The 27,499-nt window shown below is 41.9% G+C and overlaps 1 protein-coding gene across 3 annotated transcripts in view; it reads right to left on the bottom strand.

Annotated features, from left to right (window-relative positions):
• Positions 1–27,035, bottom strand: part of LOC124137861 (breakpoint cluster region protein-like) — a 100,359-nt gene extending 73,324 nt beyond the window's left edge. For all 3 annotated transcript variants that reach the window (XR_007218590.1, XR_007218591.1, XM_048385312.1), the window contains exons 1-2: positions 26,867–27,035; positions 865–2,896 (exon numbers count right to left, since the gene is read on the bottom strand). Coding sequence is in view for 1 of the 3 variants with exons in the window: in XM_048385312.1 (XP_048241269.1) it covers positions 865–2,713 (1,849 nt within the window). In the remaining 2 variants the exon portion in view is untranslated. The remainder of the gene's footprint in view (positions 1–864; positions 2,897–26,866) is intronic.
• Between the last annotated feature and the right edge of the window lie 464 nt (positions 27,036–27,499).

The raw sequence follows: 27,499 nt of genomic DNA, 5'->3' as shown, positions 1-27,499 counted from the left end.
AAATGGGACAAATCTTTGTTGCTGCGTTATGGGAGAACCTCCCTGTTAACACATGGCTAGCGATAATCAACAGATATTTGCACAGCACAAAATGCAATCAACAATACTCATTCAATTATTTTATGCCTGGTGTGGGGAGACTTGTATCAGCATGATACTTGATATTCATATTTCAACTCATTTGAAGTCAAACTTATTAAATTTTCAAAATTACAGGGTGTTTTTATTATAATTTGAATCAACTCTTTTGAAAGGAAATCTGATTCACTCATTATGTACATAAAATATTTCCTTGTGTATAATTTTGTAACCATGATCGACCACGGCACGATGGTGAACATGGATAACAAAAGAATCAATTTTTGCTGTGTTTCTGAGAAAGAATAACAAAAAATGTTGTGACTCCATTATAACAAGTCACATATGCAAATCCAACTATTTTTTTCAGTTTTGAACTGAATATTCCTTTGTAACTCCTTTCATTAAATGACAAATAGAACTTGATCCATTTTTAGTAGGATTTCTATGAATTTACTTATTTGTAATTTTCTTGATATTGACCAGCTTGACCTTGAGGAATAAATAAGTGGCACAGCAAATATTTTTATGTTCAGGCTCAAGGACATAGATACAAATAGCTACAAATGTACCATGCCAAGATACTTATGTATATCTGAACAGTATGGCATTGGAGACCTCATACATTTTTAACACCATAGCATGCCATAGTTCATAGTCACCAGTACCTGTGGCCTGGGGACATTTTGAGATGCACCAGCCTCTTGCTCTGTATTTCAACTAATTGTCTTATTAAATTACATGGAATAAAGTTAATGATAAGAATATAGAAGACATATTACTTACAGATGCTGTCAGCATTCTTGTCATCGTCACTGGAGTCTGATTGTACATCCACACATTCTCCGTTATCTCCGTCGTCGGACTCGTCCGATGTTGCAGGTTTGGCAGAACTGTCTGCACCACCATCTACAGCACTTTCCTCCGTCGTGACACTCACGCTGTCAGACACCGATGGCGAGGACTCGTTGGTCGACAAGTCATCGCACAATCCTGAGTCTTTACTACCTTTGTAAGGCTGTTTCTGTAACGTTGACGCAGGAGAAACCTCCCCAAACACCATATTGTCATACAGATGATCACTTCCATCGCTGTCATTCGAATCATCTTGTCTCGTAAGACAACGATCAATTGTCCAATTCTCATAACTCTGAGCACTACTATGAGATTTATGTTGTTCCGAATCTGACAAAATGCTGTCAGGTTTTATTTTCTCTGGTTTATTCCGCATAGGAACATCGACAACCCCACAATCCTCAGTTTTGATCGACACTGTTGAATATTCTTCCTCAAGTTTCCGATAGGTACCTTCATCCTCAAGCTTCCGATAAGTACATTCATCGTTAAGTTTCCGATATGTTCCTTCTATCTGATCAAACTTTGCTCCATCACCCGTGTCAAGGTGCTTTCTGTCGCTCTTTGTACGATACAGTTTCTTCATGTCTGTATCATCTAATGTCTGACGACAGGGAGTTTCAGTTTCCTGGCATGAGACCTGATCCAGATGAGTTAAAGAGTTGCTTATGTTAACGGCACTGACTAAACTCGATGCACAAAGGTCCTGAATCCCTGGCCTCTCACCTGTGCTCAGGCGTACTGGTAAACTGTCACACTGTCTCTCTGTGATAACGGACTTGCTGTTTGTGTATTCAAGTCCTGTAGAATGTTTACTCGACAAACGTTTGGCACACCCCTCGTCGCTGTTTGCATGGGATGCGTTTTCGCTGACATCATTTTGACCAGTGTTTTCAGTAGGGCCAGGTAGACCATTGTCCGTCATACATGTAGCCATTGTGTTAGCATTCAAAGCTGTATCACGTGGAAGAGAACTAAATTGTTGATCAGCCTCTGTCTGAAAGGTGCTCAGCAGTGACAAATCAGACGAGCTACTTCTATGTAAACTGAGACGCGGTGCAGGTTGCGGTTTGCTAGGTTTTCTCGGAACAGGAGGGGGCTGCTTCGATGACAAGCTGCAACTTAAATTTGAAGCAGGCAACATACCTGTTGAATACCTCGTGGTTACTTCATGTTTTGATCGTGACGGGACCACCCATACTTTGCCATAGTCCGAGTCCGTGTCTGAATCGATGACTGTTATTTTCGAGTGGTAAATTGGGACAGGTGCTCGAGTCGCGACAGAGTTGTCCCCCCTTGAATGCGACCACGAAATGTGCTTTCTCTGTTGATAGTTTCGCAGAAATGAATCGCTCGTCCCTATCTTGCCACTCCCATTCACTGTTCTTTCAGGTGACTGGTCATTCTTCCCGCTTCGCGTCACACAATCACTGTCACGCCTTGCATCAACCAATTCCGGGTCGTAAGAAAATGGTGGATAACCGCACCTTTTGTCTTTGCCGACAAAACTGTAAACATAATCATTTATGAACTTGTCGTCCTTTTCACATTTTTCTTTCTCTTCTCGGTCTTTCAGTTCAGCCTCCAAAGTCTTCTGAATAAATTCCTGCTGTTCTAACTCTACCCTGAGTTGAGTTATTTTGTCTCTTGTCACCTGTAGAAAGAGACGCAAGTCCCTTGTTGATGTACCGTGTTCGTCACGGCCGGCGAGCACGCTTGGTATTGGTGCATCCGCAAACTGCTCTCGCCATTTTGCCTCGATAGGTTCCGGGTTTTCCATTCAATAACGAATGAATGGGCGTATAATTTTTCCTCTAGCGGTTTCGCTAGAAGCTAACGCCGCCCTCTGATAAAAAATTCACAACTTTTCGCCTGAGGTGGGTGATCGATCCAAACATGGGCGTGGATGACGTCACAAGGGTGTCTCCCAACTATATTTATCACGTGAAGCAAGGGATTCCTTCTAAAAATAGAAAAGAGCGATAACGTTATTGAATGTCACAGTTGTTTACAGAAGACATCGTGACGATGGCTGGATTGGACAGTGCTCATTAGTTATACAATTGCTTTGAAACACGATGCGTTAGATCATATTTTAAGATATACATGTGAGAGGCATGTCACGAATATACAATATTTAACCACTTAGGTTTCTCGTCAAAAGTATATGGAGGACATAAAAGATTTGTTAACGAACGCAAAATGTTACGAAAGTGTTTGTAAAAGACTGAATTACAGGACAACCACTGACTAATCGAACTATATACAGATAGCTAAATCGAACGCTAATCCAAAGCGCTGATTATCACCCAACGACGCTTTTATTATCATAATATGTCACCCGTGAAGATCCGGGGTAGAATAGGTCTTCAGCAACCCATGCTTGCCGTAAAAGGCAACTTTATTTGTAAAAGGCGACTAACACAAATACGTACATACACCCGAAACACAAGTGTCAAAACGTGTGATGTCACCCTGGGCAAGTGACTTCGTTCACATGCGCCTCTGCTCACCCAGCAGGGAATGGGTACCCGATATGTGAGGTGGATGTAAAAAGCCTCTAGCGCCCGTAGGCAGCTTGGGTTGTATACTTCCCAGGGGGTCGAGAATTATAACTGGAATGGAAACGGATCCACTGGTCGGGGAAAATTAAAAACCGCATTTGAGCAGATACTAGTATCTGGATAAGTGCGGTATTTAAATGTTTGATAATAGAACAGCGGCCTGAGACATACAAGTCGGTGATATTATGAACACCCAACGCCGTCGGGGTACAATGTTTGTTTGTTTGTTTGTTTGTTTGTTTGTTGTTTAACGGCGCACTCAGCAATATAACAGCTATATGACGGCGGTCTGTAAATAATCGAGTCTGGACCAGACAATCCAGTGATTGACATCATGAGCATCGATCCACGCAATTGGGATCGATGGCATGCATCAACCAAGTCAGCGAGCCTGACAACCCGATCCCGTTAGTCGCCTTTTACGACAAGCATAGTCGCCTTCTACGGCAAGTATGGGTTGCTGAAGACCTATTCTACCCCAGGATACGTATGTAGACAGGCCTGGCAACGTGATACGTATCATAGGCCAGGTGACGTGATACGTATCATAGGCCAGGTGACGTGATACGTATCATAGGCCAGGTGACGTGATACGTTTCATAGGCCAGGTGACGTGATACGTATCATAGGCCAGGTGACGTGATACGTTTCATAGGCCAGGTGACGTGATACGTATCATAGGCCAGGTGACGTGATACGTATCATAGGCCAGGTAACGTGATACGTATCATAGGCCAGTTAACGTGATGCGTATCATTGGCCACGTAACGTGATGCGTATCGTAGGCCAGGTGACGCGATACGTATCATAGGCCAAGTAACGTGATACGTATCGTAGGTCAGGTGACTTGATACGTATTGTAGACCAGGTAACGTGATACGTATCATAGGCCAGGTAACATGATACGTATCATAGGCCAGGTAACGTGATACGTATCAAAGGCCAGGTAACGTGATACGTATCATAGGCCAGGTAACGTGATACGTATCATATGCCAGGTTACATGATACGTATCATAGGCCAGGTAACGTGATACGTATCATAGGCCAGGTAACGTGATACGTATCATATGCCAGGTAACGTGATACGTATCATAGGCCAGGTAACGTGATGCGTATCACAAGCCAGGTAACGTGATACACATCATAGGCCATGTAGGTAACGTGATACGTATCATTGGTATGACTGGTGACGTGATACGTATCGTAGAGTAGGTAACGTGATACGTATCGTGGGTCAAGTGACGTGATACGTATTGTAGACCAGGTAACGAAACGTGATACGTATCGTAGAGTAGGTAACGTGAGACGTATCGTAGGCCAGTTAACGTGATGCGTATCACTGGCCACGTAACGTGATGCGTATCGTAGGCCAGTTGACGCGATACGTATCATAGGCCAAGTAACGTGATACGTATCGTAGGTCAGGTGACGTGATACGTATTGTAGACCAGGTAACGTGATACGTATCATAGGCCAGGTAACATGATACGTATCATAGGCCAGGTAACGTGATACGTATCAAAGGCCAGGTAACGTGATACGTATCATAGGCCAGGTAACGTGATACGTATCATATGCCAGGTTACATGATACGTATCATAGGCCAGGTTACGTGATACGTATCATAGGCCAGGTAACGTGATACGTATCATATGTCAGGTAACGTGATACGTATCATAGGCCAGGTAACGTGATGCGTATCATAAGCCAGGTAACGTGATACACATCATAGGCCATGTAGGTAACGTGATACGTATCATTGGTATGACTGGTGACGTGATACGTATCGTAGAGTAGGTAACGTGATACGTATCGTGGGTCAAGTGACGTGATACGTATTGTAGACCAGGTAACGAAACGTGATACGTATCGTAGAGTAGGTAACGTGAGACGTATCGTAGGCAGGTAACGTGATACGTATCGTAGGGCAGGTAACGTGATACGTATCATAGGCCAGGTAACGTGATACGTATCATGGGCCAGGTAACGTGATACGTATCATGGGCCAGGTAACGTGATACGTATCGTAGGCCAGGTAACGTGATACGTTTCGTAGGTCAGGTAACATGATACGTATCGTAGGCCAGGTAACATAATATGTATCATAGGCCATATCATAATACGTATGGTAGGCCAGGTAACATGATACGTATCGTAGGGCAGGTAACGTGATACGTATGGTAGGGCAGGTAACATGATCCGTATCGTAGGGCAGGTAACGTGATAGGTATCGTAGGCCAGGTAACGTGATACGTATCGTAGGGCAGGTAACGGGATACGTATCGTACACCATGTAACGTGACACATTTCGTACGCCAAGTAACGTGACACATATCGTACGCCATGTAACGTGACACATATCGTACGCCATGTAACGTGACACATATCGTTGGTCAGGTAACGTGATACGTATCGTAGGGCAGGTAACGGAATACGTATCGTAGGGCAGGTAACGGGATACCTATCGTACACCATGTAACGTGACACATATCGTACGCCATGTAACGTGACACATATCGTACGCCATGTAACGTGACACATATCGTTGGTCAGGTAACGTGAAACGTATCGTAGGCAGGTGACGGGATACGTATCGTAGGGCAGGTAACGTGACACATATCGTACACCATGTAACGTGACACATATCGTACGCCATGTAACGTGACACATATCGTTGGTCAGGTTACGTGATACGTTTCGTAGGCCATGCAGGTAACATGATACGTTTTGCAGGCCAGGTTACGTATCACGTATCGTTTATAAGTATAAGAAGGTTATCTCTGGGACCCGAACCGCGCAGGGAAAAGGCTGGATGTCATCCCGCCATGGCACCACACAGAGTCTCAGACATCTTCACGATCCGTGGTCTTGTGGTAGAGCGCCCGCCCGGAGAGCGGAAGGTCGGGCGTTCTTTCCAATGATTTACAATTCACATAAAATTGAATGGAAAAATGTAGTTCCCCACCCCGTTGGTCGATCGCGCAGGGGATGTAATAAACTCAGAGTATACTGTCGTTTTAAGCAGGACTATATTATTGATGAGTATGTCCCCGCCCTATGCTCTGTGCCCACAGAAGCGCTTTGGCTTAATTTACATGTGGCACAGCTCCTATCTACATTGCATTAGGACTGTATCTCAACATGCCTTTAAAAGACAAGAAGCGTGTTCAGTGTCTTAACGTTGTGGAACATGAATGCCATGTCATATTAATACCATGTCAATTGTCCTGTTTTTAATAACGAGTGACGTAGTCCATTAAACAAGTTCCACGAGTTAAACTCAAATTTTGTCAACCTGTGTGATGTATAGAAAATAGACTATATTTTGTCAGTAAGCATTTTATGTCCTCTTACCGCCAAACCAGCAATGACATTTTACAAAAAAAGGAATATTGTTTTATACAGCTGCTTGTCAGCTGCTAGTTGTTATTATATATGCTAAATAGGTGAATACATTTCAGAAGAGTCTCTCTAAACGCCGTACGTAGTGGCCATACATGTATTTTATCATGTAACAGTGTTGTAATGGATTAGGGTGAGACTGTAATAAACATCTGTCTGTCTGTTGTCCTGTCTGTCCAAAAGGAAGCAATGTTGCTATTGGTCAAGGGTAGAATCAAAATAGAATGCAGATATAATACTCTAGATAATCGAGGATGGTGGTTGACTGAATGACTGAATACAGTAAAACCATGCTACTCCGGACGACGTTAATCCAGAAACCCGCCTATTAAGGACGATTATTGCTGGCGACTCCATACACACAGAGGTGATCATTGATAATGATTCCATGCAGGTTTGACAGCACCATGCTCGTTGGTTTCACCAAAGTGGTAAACGTCCTAGACCTGCATCACTTACGCTTTCCTCCCACATCAAACTGAGACCCCTAGATATGACTGAAATACTGTTCAACGCGGCATTAAACCCAACTTACTCACTCACTCTCTATGCATAAGGATATTTCTTCACACTCATGTTTCGTAAGTCAGATGATGTCGCTGTGAACAATACTGTCCAGTATACCAGGGTTTGCGTGTATACAATCTGGGTGTGTAGAGGCACGGTGCAGTGAAATATACTACTCAATGTTTATAAGGATAACCAAATATATTGTTCTATTTAAATACAGTAAACTACGGTTATAACGAACTCAAATGGACCACTAATTTTAGTTCGTTATAACCGTAGTTCGTTATTAACATTTATACAACATCTATTCAGCAAATGTCAAGGACCAAAAATTAAGTTCGTAATATCCGTCAGTTCGTTATAAGCGTGTTCGTTATATACGTATTTTACTGTATACACATGGCATATTATGAGAATCGGTTTTGTGTTTCACGGAAAGGCAACATTATCCCTGTCAAAAGAGGAGTAGTATATTTATCGATTATTGACTATTCAATGTCAGTTTCTTAAGTCCATATAACATTATATTGCCCGAACTGAGGTCAATAATTGTATTACATAATTTAAAAAAATACATTTAAATTCAACAATTATTGAATCAGATTTCATGGGAAGTCACAGGAAATAGTGCCAAACAAGCTTTACGCTTCACTCTGATTGGCTGAAAATATTTCCCTTTTGAGTCCATTGACTTAATCACACAGGGCAATACCACTTTTGATCGCTGCACGGCAGGGTGGGTCTCAGGGCAATGCCATGTTTTAAAGAAGGTCATGTGACCCTTTCTCAACCAATGAAAATACAGATATAATTTGTAAATGTAATAAATTGAGGATGTTTGTCTTTTCGTGTCATATAACGTGTTTATCTCACCGAGTGAGCCGACAGCATTGATATTTTCATGAGCGGCCCAGTCACCACTTTTTGAGGTCACGGGATGAGATAATCATATGAAGTAGAATGTTGTATTCATTGTGTATCGTCTTACTGATTCTTCAAACAATAGCGGCAATCAGGCTGACTGAAAAATTCTCCATCCATAAAAAAAATCACGACAGAGTAATCACTAAACTCCAAACAGGACACACCAACCTATATTCTGACACATGTTCTGATATACTTAAATATGTTATGAATAACTGGATGAACTCAATGTCAATTAAGACCGCTTTTGATTTACGCTTAGTTATTTAAATGTGGGACACTCATTTAAAGGTATCTCTAAAGAACACCACGCTTAGTAATTTAAATGTGGGACTCTCATATAAAGGTATCGGTAACCGGATTAATTAATTACCCGCTAGAATAGGTGAAATGCACTCAGCTGAAAATGTGGCTCTACCGGCAATAGCCATTTCTGAAATGTGGCTCTCCCGGCTAGACACCGAAAGTTGTTCCGGCAAAATGAGTTAAGTATCACATTTTCAGAAAAATACAGTAGTTCACCTCTAAATACAGTCACATCACGTTAATCCGACACTCGTTAATCCGACATAATCATATGCAACCAATCATGTCGGATTAACGGGACTTGACTGTACATAATAAATAGACTAAGTCTTGCATATGCTGTTATACCTTTCTTCGAATGTCCCAATCTCATTAAAATCAGATCTTAGTTCTCGCTGTCGCTAATCAAAGATCTGAGGACATCCCATTACGGGTCACGTTTAGCGGCAGCGTGAACTCAGATCTGATTTTAATGAGATTGATGAATGTCCCTTTCAAACAGCATTCAATACAACATAGACAGTTTTGTTTGTTTGTTTGTTGTTTAACACCGCACTCAGCAATATTCCAGCTATATGACGGCGGTCTGGAAATAATCGAGTCTGGACCAGACAATCCAGTGATTGACATTATGAGCATCGTTCTACGCAGTTGGGAAACGAGGACATGCATCAACCAAGACAGCGAACCTGACCAACCCGACCAACCTTAAATCGCCTCTAAAAAGCACGGACTGCTGAAGATCAATTCTAACCCGGATCTTCACGGTTCGCATAGATAGTAAAATTTTATTGAAATTATACTTGTCAGGTCACGTACGCACCATGACAGTGGTATTTGCTAAGGAAGTTTCAACATCATAAAAGTCCCACCAGCGTGACGTCACGTGTGCAATGATTGACTGAGAGACGGAACCAATCGCTGTTATATCCTCCGTCAATGGGCACGTGGTCGTGAAGAATTGGAAACGTGTGAATCACTTACTTCTTAAATTTAATGTTTGGAGAATTTACTCAAATAGTGTTGGTACTTCCTCTGAATGGGGAAATTAGGCGACCATGTGATAAGTGGGATATCCTCTCTGCTCTAAAAGAAATGTTATGGGAAAACCTTAAATACCAGAAATGGCTTTCACACATTGTACCCATGTGGGGATTCAAAGTCTGGGTCTTCGGCGTGACGAGCGAACGCTATAATAACTAGGCCACCCATCCGCCTTTATGATTAAAAAGTTTTGTATATTTTCTTTGGTATATAACTACAATGTATGACTGGCCAATCCTCACTCACTCACCCACTATATATGCGTGTGTGTGTGTGTGTGTAAATTTATATAATATATATATATATATATATATATAGAGAGAGAGAGAGAGAGAGAGAGAGAGAGAGAGAGAGAGAGAGTGTGTCTTATTTGGGTGTCTTTTGATATCAAATATATCATCACGAATTGATAAAAGTGGAAAACACTTTTATCAATGAGTGTTGATGCATTTGATATCAAAAGAAACGAGGGTGAGATTTTATTTATCATCCAACATCATTCTTCCAACTTTTTCTGTTTGCAGACAGTAATAAGCAGTGTCTTAATTTGTAAAAAGTACTGCTGACTGCTGTCATTTGGTTGTAACGTCATGGTAACAAAGACGTCACAATGATCTGCTAAAGACCACTAAAGACACTTAAGACACTTAAGACACTAAAGACACCATAACGGCCACTAAAGACACCATCACGAATTTATTATGACGAAAAGTTTACACTATTTGGTATCTTTATCGCACATGTCATGTCAAAACGTACAACCGGTACAAACGACAGGACCAGTACTTACGTTTCCGATACAACGCTTTAAAGGGGCACTGATCTAAAGCAATTCCCCGGGACTGGTTGTTGCCTTTGTTATTGTTTTTTCCCAGTGAGTACCCGGATGTATAGCAAAAATCTAGACTAGTTCGCGACCTCTGCTGCGCCATTCGTAAGCGCATTAGTCACTTTTATGGGTGGTAATGAGGGCGTATGGTCACATTGATCAACAAAATTAAATACAGTTTTCGGGATAATTAGGAAATGTAGGTATCTTTGTGGGTAGCATCGGTAATGGTGACGAAGGATTGATAAGTCACTAGCTTGGTAATTTTACGATTTTCGTTTACACTATTTTGACTTGCAACACAAAGTAAATATTTCACCTGAGCATTGCTTTTTTTATAGTGTGTATATTTTTTTACTGTCAAAATGTGTAACATTTTCAAATTTATTAAACGCCTAAATATTCAGTTATTTTACAAAGTGACTGAAAAACATTTCCATCTGTATTATTATGATAACGAATTCCAAACATTTTGATGTTTAATGTCATCACCAAGAGGCTGAAAATGTTACGTTGAAAAGTACATTTCTATGTTGTTTGGCTTCTAATCCTACATAATAATCTGTTGTGATGTTTTTAGGCCCTTTTGATCGTCCTAATCAATTTTAGTCAAACTGGACAGATTTTTCAGTCAAAATGACAGACTATTTACACATTTTATAAATTGCCTGAGAGAATCCCATTTTACAAATTGACGGTAATATATACACGCTTACAAAGGAAAAGACTTGTGAAAACGTATATCGCGCATTGAAGAATTTCCCAACCAAGACGTAGAGGAACAAGAACAAATCGGTTCAATGCTACAGCAAATGAAGGAAAACAAAATGCAAATACCATAATTACAACCTACCAAATTTATGTGTATAATTTTAGGCAGCTTCCTTGTTCGAGGAATGTATCCGTGAATATCCACACAAAGGAACAATATCCCACTTGTCTGCAGCTGTACAAAGAAACTTATTCCATGTCACGTGTCTCTGTAACAATCAAATATATATCGTGTTCGTTTCGCAACTGATCACTTAGGTTGTTTCAAGTGTTTCACATAGGTGTCAAGGCTCAAGGGTCGGCTGAGAAAGCCCACGTGACAACTATTTTTATAACGTCCACGGTTCCTAAAAAATCCAGTGAGTGATAGATAACAATGAGCAATCAATCAACGTATTATCAGTTACCCTTTGAACAAAGTATGTTGTTTTTACATCGGCACTTCACGCCATGATATGAGTGTATTCCCGTTGTTTTAGTAAACCTAGACATGTAAACACTCACTTTTGACATATCCACTGTGCAAGATAACAGTGATTAATCAATCAACGTATTTTCTGTTAATCCTTTGATGACTACGAACGATCCGTTGATTTACAAAAAAAAGTAAATCAACTGATCATTCACCTCTTGCTGGGCTGCCACGTGTATATTACATAACACACATTTCACCTCACTTCAAACCTGGATTTAGATTGAATAATTACCACAGACACAATAAATGTCAAATGGGAACCTTTGTCAGGTAATCTAAGTGGTGCTACCACTAATTGTACCTGTAATAAATTCATTAACTGAGCATCAAGTGAATGACGACAAATAAACAAGTGTAGGTTATACCAGAAAACGTTGATGACAACAAGGGATCGAGTAGTAATCGTATTATCGACGCAATCCGAAATCCGTTGGGAGTAGTAATCGAGGCAATCCGAAATCCGAAAATGCTTTCACTGCATGGATACTTTTTTATTATTATTAAACTATAACCATCTGTTGTATTTCCAAATGACGACATCCGATGAGCTCCGCCGATCTTTTTGTCTGTTTTTGTTTGTTTACACTGAAGAAATTAATTAACATGCGCCCTTTGTCGAAATCTTTATAGATCACAGTTAACCAATCAGTATTCAAAAATGCGTAAAACAAATATTGCCTCCAGCCTCCAAGTTTATTTAGCTGTCCTTGCAGGCGGTAGCCCAGTCTCTATATCACGCTCAGTTGCGTTGCGTATCATCCGGGTACTCACGGGGAAAAAACAATAACAAAGGCAACAACCAGTCCGGGGAATTGCGTTAGATCAGTGCCCCTTTAATGTAAACATAAACGTCAACAATGGAATACATAATTACTAAAGGTGACTGTTTAAACAAGTGTAAAGCTAAAATGGATAGAATTTTCATAAAATGCCCGCTAATGTTAACAGAAATCTGCGGCCAACTGTAATTTGATATTCTATGTGACGTCATTGGCGTCACGTTTCTTGTTTGTGATGTTTGTTTGTTTGTTGTTTAACGCCGCACTCAGCATTATTCCAGCTATATGACGGCGGTCTGTAAAATAATCGAGTCTGGACCAGACAATCCAGTGATTGACATCATGAGCATCGATCTACGCAATTGGGATCGATGACATGTATCAACCAAGTCAGCGAGCCTGACCACCCGATCCCGTTAGTCGCCTTTTACGACAAGCATAGTAGCCTTTTACGGTAAGTATGGGTTGCTGAAGACCTATTCTACCCTGGATCTTCACGGGTCTCTTGTTTGTGACGTCATCCTATATTATGTTCTATGACGTTGCTATTTGTAACCCATAACCCATATTTCTATAATTTTTTATTAATAAAGTCACGAACGTGGTTTCTTTAAACATTAATGTCTTTGCGCTTCCCAATTAATGAAATTATAACACAAAACAGTGTCGAATAACGAATTTCTGTACCAGACAGTTTGTAACGTAGGTCAGAATAGAAGTAGCAGTCAGTTAAAAAGTGGGCTTCATCTTCAATCACAGTCTGTTGTTTTAGTCACGGAGATAAAAGTCGTCCCGACCTCGACCCTCCCGACCCAAGGTCATGCATGTGATTATGATAATATAAGATAAGATAAGATAATATTTTATTTGCGTGTCACGCAGTATAAAATTACATACATTCAAAGTACAAGACAAAATATATAATGTACCACCCGGCCGGTTGGCCTATGAGACACGAGAGATTAAAAAATAGCTCAGTTTTATATGAAGAGATTATGCTAGTATCGTTTAGTGAGATACTTGTGGATCAGAAGTGCACTACTTACAATGCAAGTTGAAATTTTCTTCTTTTATACAGAGCAGTAGCAACTGCGGCAAGGGGAATAGCTAGACTGTCATTCTGCCTCTATGTCCCACCATCGTAACTCACAACTGATTAACATAACGCATCCTGGTTAGGATAGGTCCATAACACAACCTCGGCACTGTTTGCCATAAGAGGCGACGATGGATCGGATGATCAAGTTCGGTGACCGGCGTGCTCATTGCATCAATCACTTGTTTATCGGGTCCATCTTGGATTCGACCACCAGTGTGTGTAAAGCCTTATTTAACAAAGAGCGTCCGGATTAACGAGGTCTCACTGTACATGTCTCTCCTTCGCGTTTTTTGTTTATCTTGACAATACAAACCAAATGTGTTTTAATTCTGATGTAGGCCCTTTTACTACCACACCCAACCCACCCCACGCAGGCACACACCTCTTTATATATATTTCTCTATATTGTAGGGGACACGGGTGACCCAGTCGTCTAAGGCGCCGCGATTCGCTGTGCAGAGTTGCGTCCCTTGGGCACGCCAGAAACCTATGGTTGTGGGTTCGAATCCCGGTTCGCCCCGATTATGTTTCTGGGTTGTCAGCACCATACCCGTGCTCGTGGGTTTCACCGAAGTGGTAAACGTCTGAGACCTGCATCACTTCGGGCTTTCCTCCCACATTAAGCTGACACGCCGTGATATAACTGGAATACTGTTAAAAGCGGCGTTAAACCCAACTCACTCTTTCACTCTTTGTTGTATTTACTGACTGAGTGAGTACCGTTTTACGTTGCGTTTAGCAATATTCTACCAATATCACCACAGGGGACAGAAACGGGCTTCACACATTGTAACCATGTGGGGAGTCAAACCCGGGTCATCGGCATAAAAAGACGCTTTAACCACTAGGCTACCCGGCCGCCCCTATTATCTATATAGAGAGAGTGGCGTGTGATAGTAAAATTAAACACCAGCATACAATTTCATCATCGTCATCACAGTTACACATTCCCGTGGCTTGACTAGAGTAAATTGGCAGTGCTGGCAACATTGAACATGTTGAATAGTACATTTAAACAACGCGCGCATATTACATGATGTAAATATATTAAGCAAAACGTTAGTCCCTTCAGTACACAACGTCTCGGTTTCGTGTATGCATTAATTACCACGTCTAGCCTGAGACTAGACTCACATCTAATCTCTGAAATGAACATATCGTACAGAAAAAAACAGTTTTTCAATTATCTTAATAAAAATCGTCACGATATGGCTGAAATATAGCCGATGTGACGTAAAGCTTTAACTCACTCACTCACTCACTCACTCACTCACTCTTAATAAAAATATAATAAAAGGGAGCCCAGAGACTCTCTTCATTTACTGCAGTAATCTAGACTTGCCACACATTATAGACTTACTTGGGCTGTTTTTTTATATATATATTTGTATCAGGGTCTGTAAGACAGACTAGCCTGAGACTGACACCAATTACAACGTCTAGACCTGAGTAGACACTGGACAAGACACGGAAGCGTTGTACCATTAAGACATCTAAAGCCTGGTCAGCTCGACAGACTGAGACTGACACCAATTACAACGTCTAGACCTGACTAGACACTGGACGAGACACGGAAGCGTTGTACCATTAAGACATCTAAAGCCTGGTCAGCTCGACAGACTGAGACTGACACCAATTACAACGTCTAGACCTGACTAGACACTGGACGAGACACGGAAGCGTTGTACCATTAAGACATCTAAAGCCTGGTCAGCTCGACAGACTGAGACTGACACCAATTACAACGTCTAGACCTGACTAGACACTGGACGAGACACGGAAGCGTTGTACCATTAAGACATCTAAAGCCTGGTCAGCTCGACAGACTGAGACTGACACCAATTACAACGTCTAGACCTGACTAGACACTGGACGAGACACGGAAGCGTTGTACCATTAAGACATCTAAAGCCTGGTCAGCACGACAGACTGAGACTGACACCAATTACAACGTCTAGACCTGACTAGACACTGGACGAGACACGGAAGCGTTGTACCATTAAGACATCTAAAGCCTGGTCAGCACGACAGACTGAGACTGACACCAATTACAACGTCTAGACCTGACTAGACACTGGACGAGACACGGAAGCGTTGTACCATTAAGACATCTAAAGCCTGGTCAGCTCGACAGACTGAGACTGACACCAATTACAACGTCTAGACCTGACTAGACACTGGACGAGACACGGAAGCGTTGTACCATTAAGACATCTAAAGCCTGGTCAGCACGACAGACTGAGACTGACACCAATTACAACGTCTAGACCTGACTAGACACTGGACGAGACACGGAAGCGTTGTACCATTAAGACATCTAAAGCCTGGTCAGCACGACAGACTGAGACTGACACCAATTACAACGTCTAGACCTGACTAGACACTGGACGAGACACGGAAGCGTTGTACCATTAAGACATCTAAAGCCTGGTCAGCACGACAGACTGAGACTGACACCAATTACAACGTCTAGACCTGACTAGACACTGGACGAGACACGGAAGCGTTGTACCATTAAGACATCTAAAGCCTGGTCAGCACGACAGACTGAGACTGACACCAATTACAACGTCTAGACCTGACTAGACACTGGACGAGACACGGAAGCGTTGTACCATTAAGACATCTAAAGCCTGGTCAGCTCGACAGACTGAGCTGTGCCTGCACACACTTGAATACCTAAACCATGGCTCTGTTTGTCAACAAACAACAAATATTTGATTAGTTTGTTTGACTGAAAGTCAAAATACACTATAACCGTATACCTAATTGATTCTCTAATGCTTTCGCACACTGTCCTAAAATTGGGGATAGTGTTGTCTGAATATTGAAAGTGAGTAAAATGGATTATACACCGCTTTGAAAAGAATTTCGATTACCGTTATCTAATAGGCGCCGGCCACCAATAAGCGCCGGTTACGAAGCATCGTACAAGACAATAATCGCCAAGGAATAAATAAAGGCTTAGGAAACTCATTAATTCTGACTGTACATAGCTTATGCAATGCCGTAGTTGAGATACTAAGCGCCGGTCATTAATACCGGTGTCGTGCCGGGTTAGCGAAAATCCAATGTTTAAACACAGGAGAAGAGATGATCAGTTTCTTAATTGAACAAACAATTAGTTTCTTAGTTGATATGGGGTATGATACCGATGGGTTTAGAGGAGAGTCGTTTCTTAAGAATACATACAGTATGTATTTGATGGTATATATAAAGATTGCAACTTATTTATCTATGTCCAAAATGGCTAATGCACACGTTCGAGTGACCATGGTTGATACCGTGCGAGGTGGTCAGCACTTGTTTTATGAGAGATTCAAGTTTCGTTGTAAGAAAACGGTCCGTGATAAGAAGTATTGGAACTGCGTTGTTGCTGCCTGCAGAGCGTCGGTGATCACTGAAAATGGCATTCTTCAAGCGGCTTTGCAGGTAAGAAAATAATGCACATGATAATGATGATAATAATCTTAAAGACATAGACTCAAAAGACTTTGCTTAACAAACTATTCAGTTATTTATTTTACTTATTATTATTATTTATTTTTAGATACCACAGGTAGTTGTCACATGTATGTATTTGTTTTATAGTTAATATTAGTTAAAATGCAATTATTTAATTGCAGGTGAACCATACCCACCAACCTATCCAATATGAGATGGAAGTGGAATCTTTCAAGTCCAAGCTCATCCACCGCAGTAACAATAACGTCGAGGGGTGGAATCACAAACTCAACAAACTTGCCAGGAAGATCCCAACGAATTGGAGCCCACTGGTCAGCACCACCCAGAAAGAGAAGATACCGGCTGATTGACAACCGTCTTCAGGCTCTGAAAGACAATCTCGTCAACAACGTCATCGGCGACGTTGAGTACACAGATCACGTTGGTGACCTGATCCACTTGGAGTGAATGACTTGAACACAACGTGTATTCAAGTGCAACCGCAAATTTATTATAGAATGTATTTACCATTATATTTTAAGATATAAGTTATTGTTGTTTTTGTAGAAATTATAATGTACATCTATGAAATATTAAAGTATTAGAGTTATTAAATTTGTTAAATGTAAAGTACTTTTGTGCAACTATACTATACTTCAGCATCTAATAAATTACTACTGTAATTACGGTATACGCATTTCTGTGTTTTTCTTGTAATTTGAGAGTCCCGGTATAGCAATATCCCGTATTTACTGTAACGTGACCAGTGTTACTGTAGCTTCACGAAAGCGAAGAGATTTTAGAGTTGATATAGGTTTCGCTCTTCCGGCCCATAACCTTAATACCGCCGGGCCTCCATTACCCGCTGAAATGGAAGCTTGGTCAAAATATAAGCGCCTGTTATTAGAGGAAATACGGTATAGCAGGGAGCAAGGAAGTGACGCGGATTGTAGACGTTTACCAGAAGAATATGTGGTGATGAAAACCATTGGTCGTAATCAGAGCGAACTAGATTTTGAGGGTATGATCAGGGGATCCGGGAACGGCCAAGGAGCGCAACTCTAGACATCTGTACGTATGGCCACGTGGCAACAGGGACTCTCAGGTGTGAATGAAAGTCGAAGTTCGCTGTATTCCACCACGGACCTAAATAACATTGTTTGGGTCCATGATTCCCCCAATCGATGTCTAGAGACAATTCTTAGAATGAAGAGTAACTCTTCGAGAATTCCCATTTTTTCGACACTTGGGAGTAATAAAATTAATTAATTCTGATTAATAGCTACGACCCCAAGTGCCCGTTCCACAAAGCGTTCATAGCGCTAAGGCGATCGTAACGCCCATATTTCAACACAGACTGATCGCTCTGTCATAGTGAGTGAGTTTGGTTTAACGCCGCTTTTAACAGTATTCCAGTCATATCACGGCCTGTCAGCTTAATGTGGGAGGAAAGCCCGAAGTGATGCAGGTCTCGGACGTTTACCACTTCGGTGAAACCCACGAGCACGGGATTCGAACCCACAATCATAGGTTTCCGGCATTCCAAGGGGGCGCAACTCTGCAGAACGAATTGCGGCACCTTAGACGACTGGGCCACCCGTGTCCCCTGCTCTATCATAACCATTGCAAGGCGAATATATACTTGTCGTCAGAGGCGACTAACACAATCTCATTAAAATCAGGTCTTAGTTCTCGCTATCGCTTAACAAAGCTTTGCTTAGCGGCAGCGAGAACTTAGATCTGATTTTAATGAGATTGCGACTAACAGGATCGGGTGGTCAGGCTATGTGACTTGGTTTATCCCAATTACATAGATCGATGCTCCTGATGTCAATCACTGGATTGTGTGGTCCAGACTTGATTATTTACAGACCGCCGTCATACAGCTGGAATATTGCTGAGTGTGGCGTTAAACAAACAAACAAACAAACAAACAAACTTTCTTTACATCTGCTACGGATTCTGGAGACCTATGCTATTGTCCATAATCCCCGCAAGGTAACTCTCGCCGGTGTCATGAAGACGTCCTAAGTCAGTATACTATCTTGCTCCTATGGTGCAGATTTGTGCTCACGCTATCGACCACTGGTTTGTGAGCCGGCCGTCATTATTGCAGAGTACCCCTCCCCAACAATTATTTTTATTATTATGTTTTACACCTTAAAAGTCAAATGCAGCAAAGGGGGTACTACTACTACTACTACTACTACTTATACCGTTTTTATTATTACTATTTTTATTTCTATTTTTTTTATAATTACACACCATCACACATAAGCATTGCGCCACGCACGCAGAAGAAACCGTTTCAGTGTTTAGATTTGAAATAACCTTCCCTTATTTCCGATGTGTCTCTAAATATATTTAACAAGCACCAGACTAAATCTGAAACACGCAGCACACTGTCACGTGATCCGACAATGGTGACCTGGAGAATATTTCGTTTCGAGTCACGTTTGGTGTATGACGTCATCTGCCTAACAAAGTTATCGGCCTTGCAGCCAAGCAACATCTGGGGCTAATCTGACATTGAGATAACTCAGACAGGGGAATTTAGTGCTAACAGGTCACGTAACTGACTGTCACGTTAACGGGACAATGGCTTATGGCGTGTAGGTTACTATATTCGAGAAGTGACGTCATCATTCTTTTGTTTGGAAAATTACTTTCGAGTGAGTGAGTGATGCCGCGTGGCAGCTTGCTGTGTGAGAAAAACCCGAAATAATGCAGGTCTTAGACGTTTACAACTTTTGTGAAACCTACGAGTACGGGTATGGTGCTGACAAACCTAGAAACGCAATCGGGGCGCACCCACAATCATAGGTTTCCGGCGTGCCCAAGGGACACAACTCTGCACAGCGAATTGCGGCGCCTTAGACGACTGTGCTACCCGTACCCGTTGCTTGTTGTTTTATGCCGCACTAATGTTCGAGGTACATGTATGTCTTGGCGGCCTGTAAATAATTGTTGTGACCAGATAAACCAGTGATTGATATCAAGAGCAACGTCCCGCGCCGCCGGGCGTGACATGCAGTGAAATAAAACGCCGAAGCTGACCAACCGATTTCATCCGGTCGTCTCTTGCTACAACACCGGGAAGATTAACTGGTCAGGTTGACCAGTAGTGCGACCAGGAACAATAAACCCTGCAAAGATTGCTCGCAAACAGCGGCATAGGAATTGTCTGTTGACAAAGTAGACACAATTTGATAACAATTTGACAACGGTATAAGGATCTACACCAAAACGTCGCCTTTACAGTAAATAAAGAAGTTGTTATCTATAAATTGTGTCTACTTTCTCATCCCTCAACTTCTAAGTACTGTCTTTTATACTATTCAACTTGTCAGTTCATGGAAAATATGAAGTTTTCAGACCCGTGAAGATCCGGGGTAGACTAGGTCTTCAGCAACCCATGCTTGCCGTAAAAGGTGACTATGCTTGTGGTAAGAGGCGACTAACGAGATCGGGTGGTCAGGCTCGCTGACTTGGTTGATGCATGTCATCAATCCCAATTGCGTGGATCGATGCTCATTATGTCAATCACTGGAATGTCTGGTCCAGACTCGATTTTTTACAGACCGCCGTCATATAGCTGGACTATTGCTGAGTGCGGCGTTTAACAACAAACAAACAAACAAACATCAGAAAATATCCCATCCTCGACTTTCCAGTGTATTGTATATCTATTCTACAATACCGGACCTCGGTATTGCAGACACTGCATATGCAGTACAAGCTGATAGCCCTGACATAATCAGGCATTCATATATATTTTGTCATCTCAATTGGCAGGAATTGTCCATCATGCATGGATTAAGATGAGTAACATGTGCCACTAGCGGCTAGACTAAAAGTTAGTCCCGGAAAATAGTTATCTCTTCACAAAATATATATCTACAAAATAAAAAGATAAAATCCAAATGGTGCCCTGAATAATGCTTAATTTAGTCTAGACTTGCCAAATCATTCTAGACTTGAGTTGGATTTTTAAAACTTGTTCTCTAGGGGCTTGGAGACAGACTAATTAGCTGGGAGTACGGGATTTACCGAGGTGAATGGGTACATGTGACGACTCTAGATTCTTTACAACTAATGACACGTGTTTTTCTAGTCACATGATCGTCTATTTATTTATTTATTTATTTATTTATTTATTTATTTATTTTTTTATTTTTTTCACAATACACTTGTTACACTTGTATTTTAATGTGTCTCTGGATGACACAAGCTTTTGTCCGGAAATTCTACTATGCCAAATGTTTTTACCATGACGGCTTGTGCGTGTGACACAAAAATAAACATTTCTCTCTCTCTCTCTCTCTCTCTCTCTCTCTCTCTCTCTCTCTCTCTCTCTCTCTCTCTCTCTCTCCGGACTCCTTAATACCTAGATATCGGACCTCGATATTCCGGACTCCTCACTACATAGATACCGAAACTCGACATCCCGGACTCCTTACTACATAGGTAACGGACCTCGACATTCCGGGCTCTTTTTTACTACATAGATACCGAACCTCGATATCCCGTACTCCTTACTACATAGATACCGGACCTCGATATCCCGGACTCCTTACTACATAGATACCGGACCTCGACATTCCGGGCTCTTTTTTACTACATAGATACCGAACCTCGATATCCCGTACTCCTTACTACATAGATACCGGACCTCGATATCCCGGACTCCTTACTACATAGATACCGGACCTCGACATTCCGGGCTCTTTTTTACTACATAGATACCGAACCTCGATATCCCGTACTCCTTACTACATAGATACCGAACCTCGATATCCCGTACTCCTTACTACATAGATACCGGACCTCGATATCCCGGACTCCTTACTACATAGATACCGAACCTCGATATCCCGTACTCCTTACTACATAGATACCGGACCTCGATATCCCGTACTCCTTACTACATAGATACCGGACCTCGATATCCCGGACTCCTTACTACATAGATAACGGTCCTCGACATTCCGGGCTCATTTTTACTACATAGATACCGAACCTCGATATCCCGGACTCCTTACTACATAGATACCGAACCTCGATATCCCGTACTCCTTACTACATAGATACCGGACCTCGATATCCCGGACTCCTTACTACATAGATACCGAACCTCGATATCCCGTACTCCTTACTACATAGATACCGGACCTCGATATCCCGGACTCCTTACTACATAGATAACGGACCTCGATATCCCGGACTCCTTACTACATAGATAACGGACCTCGATATCCCGTACTCCTTACTACATAGATACCGGACCTCGACATCCCGGACTCCTTACTACATAGATAACGGACCTCGACATTCCGGGCTCTTGTTTACTACATAGATACCGAACCTCGATATCCCGTACTCCTTACTACATAGATACCGGACCTCGATATCCCGGACTCCTTACTACATAGATACCGAACCTCGATATCCCGTACTCCTTACTACATAGATACCGGACCTCGATATCCCGGACTCCTTACTACATAGATACCGAACCTCGATATCCCGTACTCCTTACTACATAGATAACGGACCTCGATATCCCGGACTCCTTACTACATAGATACCGAACCTCGATATCCCGTACTCCTTACTACATAGATACCGGACCTCGATATCCCGTACTCCTTACTACATAGATACCGAACCTCGATATCCCGTACTCCTTACTACATAGATACCGGACCTCGATATCCCGGACTCCTTACTACATAGATACCGAACCTCGATATCCCGTACTCCTTACTACATAGATAACGGACCTCGATATCCCGGACTCCTTACTACATAGATACCGAACCTCGATATCCCGTACTCCTTACTACATAGATACCGGACCTCGATATCCCGGACTCCTTACTACATAGATACCGAACCTCGATATCCCGTACTCCTTACTACATAGATACCGGACCTCGATATCCCGGACTCCTTACTACATAGATAACGGACCTCGATATCCCGGACTCCTTACTACATAGATAACGGACCTCGATATCCCGTACTCCTTACTACATAGATACCGGACCTCGATATCCCGGACTCCTTACTACATAGATAACGGACCTCGACATTCCGGGCTCTTGTTTACTACATAGATACCGAACCTCGATATCCCGTACTCCTTACTACATAGATACCGGACCTCGATATCCCGGACTCCTTACTACATAGATACCGAACCTCGATATCCCGTACTCCTTACTACATAGATACCGGACCTCGATATCCCGTACTCCTTACTACATAGATACCGAACCTCGATATCCCGTACTCCTTACTACATAGATAACGGACCTCGATATCCCGGACTCCTTACTACATAGATACCGAACCTCGATATCCCGTACTCCTTACTACATAGATACCGAACCTCGATATCCCGGACTCCTTACTACATAGATACCGAACCTCGATATCCCGTACTCCTTACTACATAGATACCGGACCTCGATATCCCGGACTCCTTACTACATAGATACCGAACCTCGATATCCCGTACTCCTTACTACATAGATAACGGACCTCGATATCCCGGACTCCTTACTACATAGATACCGAACCTCGATATCCCGTACTCCTTACTACATAGATACCGGACCTCGATATCCCGGACTCCTTACTACATAGATACCGAACCTCGATATCCCGTACTCCTTACTACATAGATACCGGACCTCGATATCCCGGACTCCTTACTACATAGATACCGGACCTCGATATCCCGGACTCCTTACTACATAGATAACGGACCTCGATATCCCGGACTCCTTACTACATAGATACCGAACCTCGATATCCCGTACTCCTTACTACATAGATACCGGACCTCGATATCCCGGACTCCTTACTACATAGATACCGGACCTCGACATTCCGGGCTCTTTTTTACTACATAGATACCGAACCTCGATATCCCATACTCCTTACTACATAGATACCGGACCTCGATATCCCGGACTCCTTACTACATAGATAACGGACCTCGATATCCCGGACTCCTTACTACATAGATACCGGACCTCGATATCCCGGACTCCTTACTACATAGATACCGGACCTCGATATCCCGGGCTTATAACCTAAAATTCGGACCTCCATACTCCGACCCCCTTATACGTGAGGAACATAAAACTTACCCACAGCATAACATGGACAATGTTGGTAGCATTGCACATAGCGAAATCTCCACAGTATTTCTATTGTGTTGTTATTTGTAGCCGAATGGTAACAAAAGAACACACGCATTTACAGCCGACACGTGAATGGAATCACGCAAGTATGCGTCATGTCGCTGTGTCTCTGCAGGCACGATATGGTGATTTATCGGTGATTTATCGCTCTGACCCCATCCTCAGGAAGGTGACGAGTTTACTGCACGACACCCACGAAGCTGTAGGAATCAGAGAAAAAACACTACCGACATGCACTCACTCACCCACCAGACACAGCTTATGTGTATGTGTATGAATGAACGCTGTTAATCCGGACCTTGTTAATCCGGAAACCTCTGTTTCGGGACGATCGTTTTGAGAACGCCAGTATACATACACATGAACACTACAACTCCCAGGCTTCGTTTATCCGGACATTTGTTAATTCACAGAACGACTGTAACTATCACCACTCCAATACAGCGAGACCCTGTTAATACGGACTGATTACGGATTTACGTATAGACTTTACTACATAGCCTGACCCGTGAAGATCCAGGGTAGAATAGGTCTTCAGCGATCAATGCTTGCCGTAAAAAGGCGACTATGCTTGTAAGAGGCGACTAACAGGATCGGTTGGTCAGGCTCGCTGACATGGTTGATGCGTGTCATCGTATCCCAAATGCGTGGGATGTCAACCACTGGATTGTCTGGTCCAGATTCGATTTTTTACAGACCACCGTCATGTAGCTAGAATATTGCTGAGTGCGGCGTTAAACAACAAACAAACATAGCTTACACTGACATCACTCACAGCCTACACTGACAGTTCAAGGTCTCATAAGACACTTCATATCTATCTGAGCATGTCAAGGACATCAACAGACATCTGTTCAAGCTGACATTAAAGCGTTGTCGCTGTAAATGATTGTGACGCAAGTTTACATTCCAGAACGACAAACATGTCTTCTTTACTATGAACAGCCTTTCCTTCTAATGAACCCTAAGCCACGGGGCGCCCAGCCCCTCACGGTGTAATGTATCGAAAAAATGATGCTGGATTTTTTTTCCAGATGACGCCGTCGATTCGAGGAAATAACCCAGTTAAAAGAAAAATGTGACAAAAAATTCTTTCCGAATTTGGGAAAAAATATTTTTTTCATTTATTTACGTGCAGTCGACATACATATCTGCTCCTTAAGGTGATTACAACATGTTTGTTTTATTTCTAAGTTTACTGATTTGGTAAAGAAAGGAAGTGTTGCTTGTATTACAAAGTGCAATGCAATTTATTTTCAGAATATCTGCCTGTCAATATTGTTATATCAATAGTTGAGACCAAAGAGGGTCGCTAGGTGTATCCTACTCGAAGATAAAGAACATCCGATTTGTTTCACGTGATTATAGTTAAACTGTCATGGCGGGTTGGTATTGCAACACACAGACTTCAAATTGCGGGTGTTCTTAGCTTGTTTTGAGTTGTATATTTATTTCGTGGTAGGGTAGGGCTCGACCGCGTTGACACAACGTGTTTTCTGTTGTTTTATTATCAGATAGACAGATCGATTTCGTGATCGACATATTTGCTATGGTGCTTTTCTAATTTAAGTACTTAGACATTGACACCACCTTACGGCAATGGGGTTTTGCTTCGGCAAAGAAAATACTATGTACACATATCGTTTTAACAATAGTCAACGTATTGTGTTCAATCTGGATTCGGATATCAGGTCAAAATTGAATATTGTATGGATTAAAGTTCCACTGCAACCACTAGCAATATTATCCTAATCATTTAACGAACATTAACCATGAAGATTGATATGTGTTATGTCCAACTTATTTTCTTATCTACGGGAATGTTTAGATACCTCGATATAGCGCGCGGTATAAGAGCTGTGAATCACAACGCTGAATACACAGGTTATGTGTATTTGACCCGTGTACACGATTAAGCAACACCTAAAAACGAGGCACGTTCAAGGATACAACATATAGTCCAATCGGTAGCTGTAGTTTGCTTAAATATATCCCGACATAAGTTGTATTTATCTCTCACAGAGTATTTCCGAGATACTTAACGCTGTCATAGTATGTTCCGGATGATTGCGCATCTGGCCCTTTAAAGCTTTTATGCACAAGTAGAATTGTGTATATGGGGATTGGAAAAGACAGCAGCGGTATTAATACAAAACACTTATATACATAAGTACCCTTTTACAACTTAAGTGGACAGTTACAAACAAATGTTGCCATGGTAATATATGGACATAGGAAATACGTTTATCAGAATTACTATTAGTGTCGTGTCTCCATTGTGCTATCAGGTCAAGTGACAACAACATGATGAAGATGATGCTAAAAGCATCCGACAATACGATACTTCTTTACGAAGATATATATATGTATATATATCATAGTAAGATGTTATACATTGTATAATCGGGGTTATATATACCTATACACTTTGTTCACGTATACAGATAACTAGCATCTCGAGGTATCAAACGTCATCAACGATAACATGCTACGTCAGGCGCGACCAATTCAACTTATGTAATAAGAGAGAGAGAATAGATAAATACTTCAATGAACGTTAAATGCATTACCTTGTCCAACTGAAGGGAGAAATCGTGAAATTTGCAGCAAATCCCGTATGTAGATATTGTGTATATCTGGAGTATATCCGAGACGACCAGGACGGAAGGGCTAAGACGTCGTACAACAACAACTACTACACAACATCTACAAAGCCCTGATTCAGGTCACCGCCTCGGGCGGATAAATAACAGTAGGCTATCTCAGCAGGAGGAATGACCTGATTACGTTCAGAGTCACGTCGCCTATTTCAGTGCTCTGCGTTGTTGTAAGGTGTTTGTACTGTTATGTAACTTGTTTGTACGACAATGGTTGGATAAAACTTGTTTGTTTATCGTATCTTGACATTCTGACACAATCGTGATTAATGCGTAGCTTGGATTGATTTCGTTAGATTTTTCCAAAGAGACTTGGCAAGTCTAGATGAATGTGTTGTACCGCATAGTGGGTTAAGATTATCTTGTATACTTGGTCGTAGGCAGGTACACAAGCCGGTCGTGGGTGTTTGTGTCACGTTTGTTGTTCAGCCTGTTCTTTCCTGTGGGAGTACACGGATGGCCCAGTCGTCTAAGCCGCCACAGAGTTGCGCCCCTTTGTCACATCAGGAACCTATGATTGTGGGTTCGAATCCTTGTTCGCCCAAA

The sequence above is a fragment of the Haliotis rufescens genome, unplaced genomic scaffold (assembly GCF_023055435.1).
Source record: "Haliotis rufescens isolate VD_foot unplaced genomic scaffold, xgHalRufe1.0.p SCAF_57, whole genome shotgun sequence".
In the NCBI taxonomy this organism is placed as follows: domain Eukaryota; kingdom Metazoa; phylum Mollusca; class Gastropoda; order Lepetellida; family Haliotidae; genus Haliotis; species Haliotis rufescens.
Note: the sequence above shows the minus strand (reverse complement) of the source record. Positions and strands in the feature narration are given on the sequence as shown.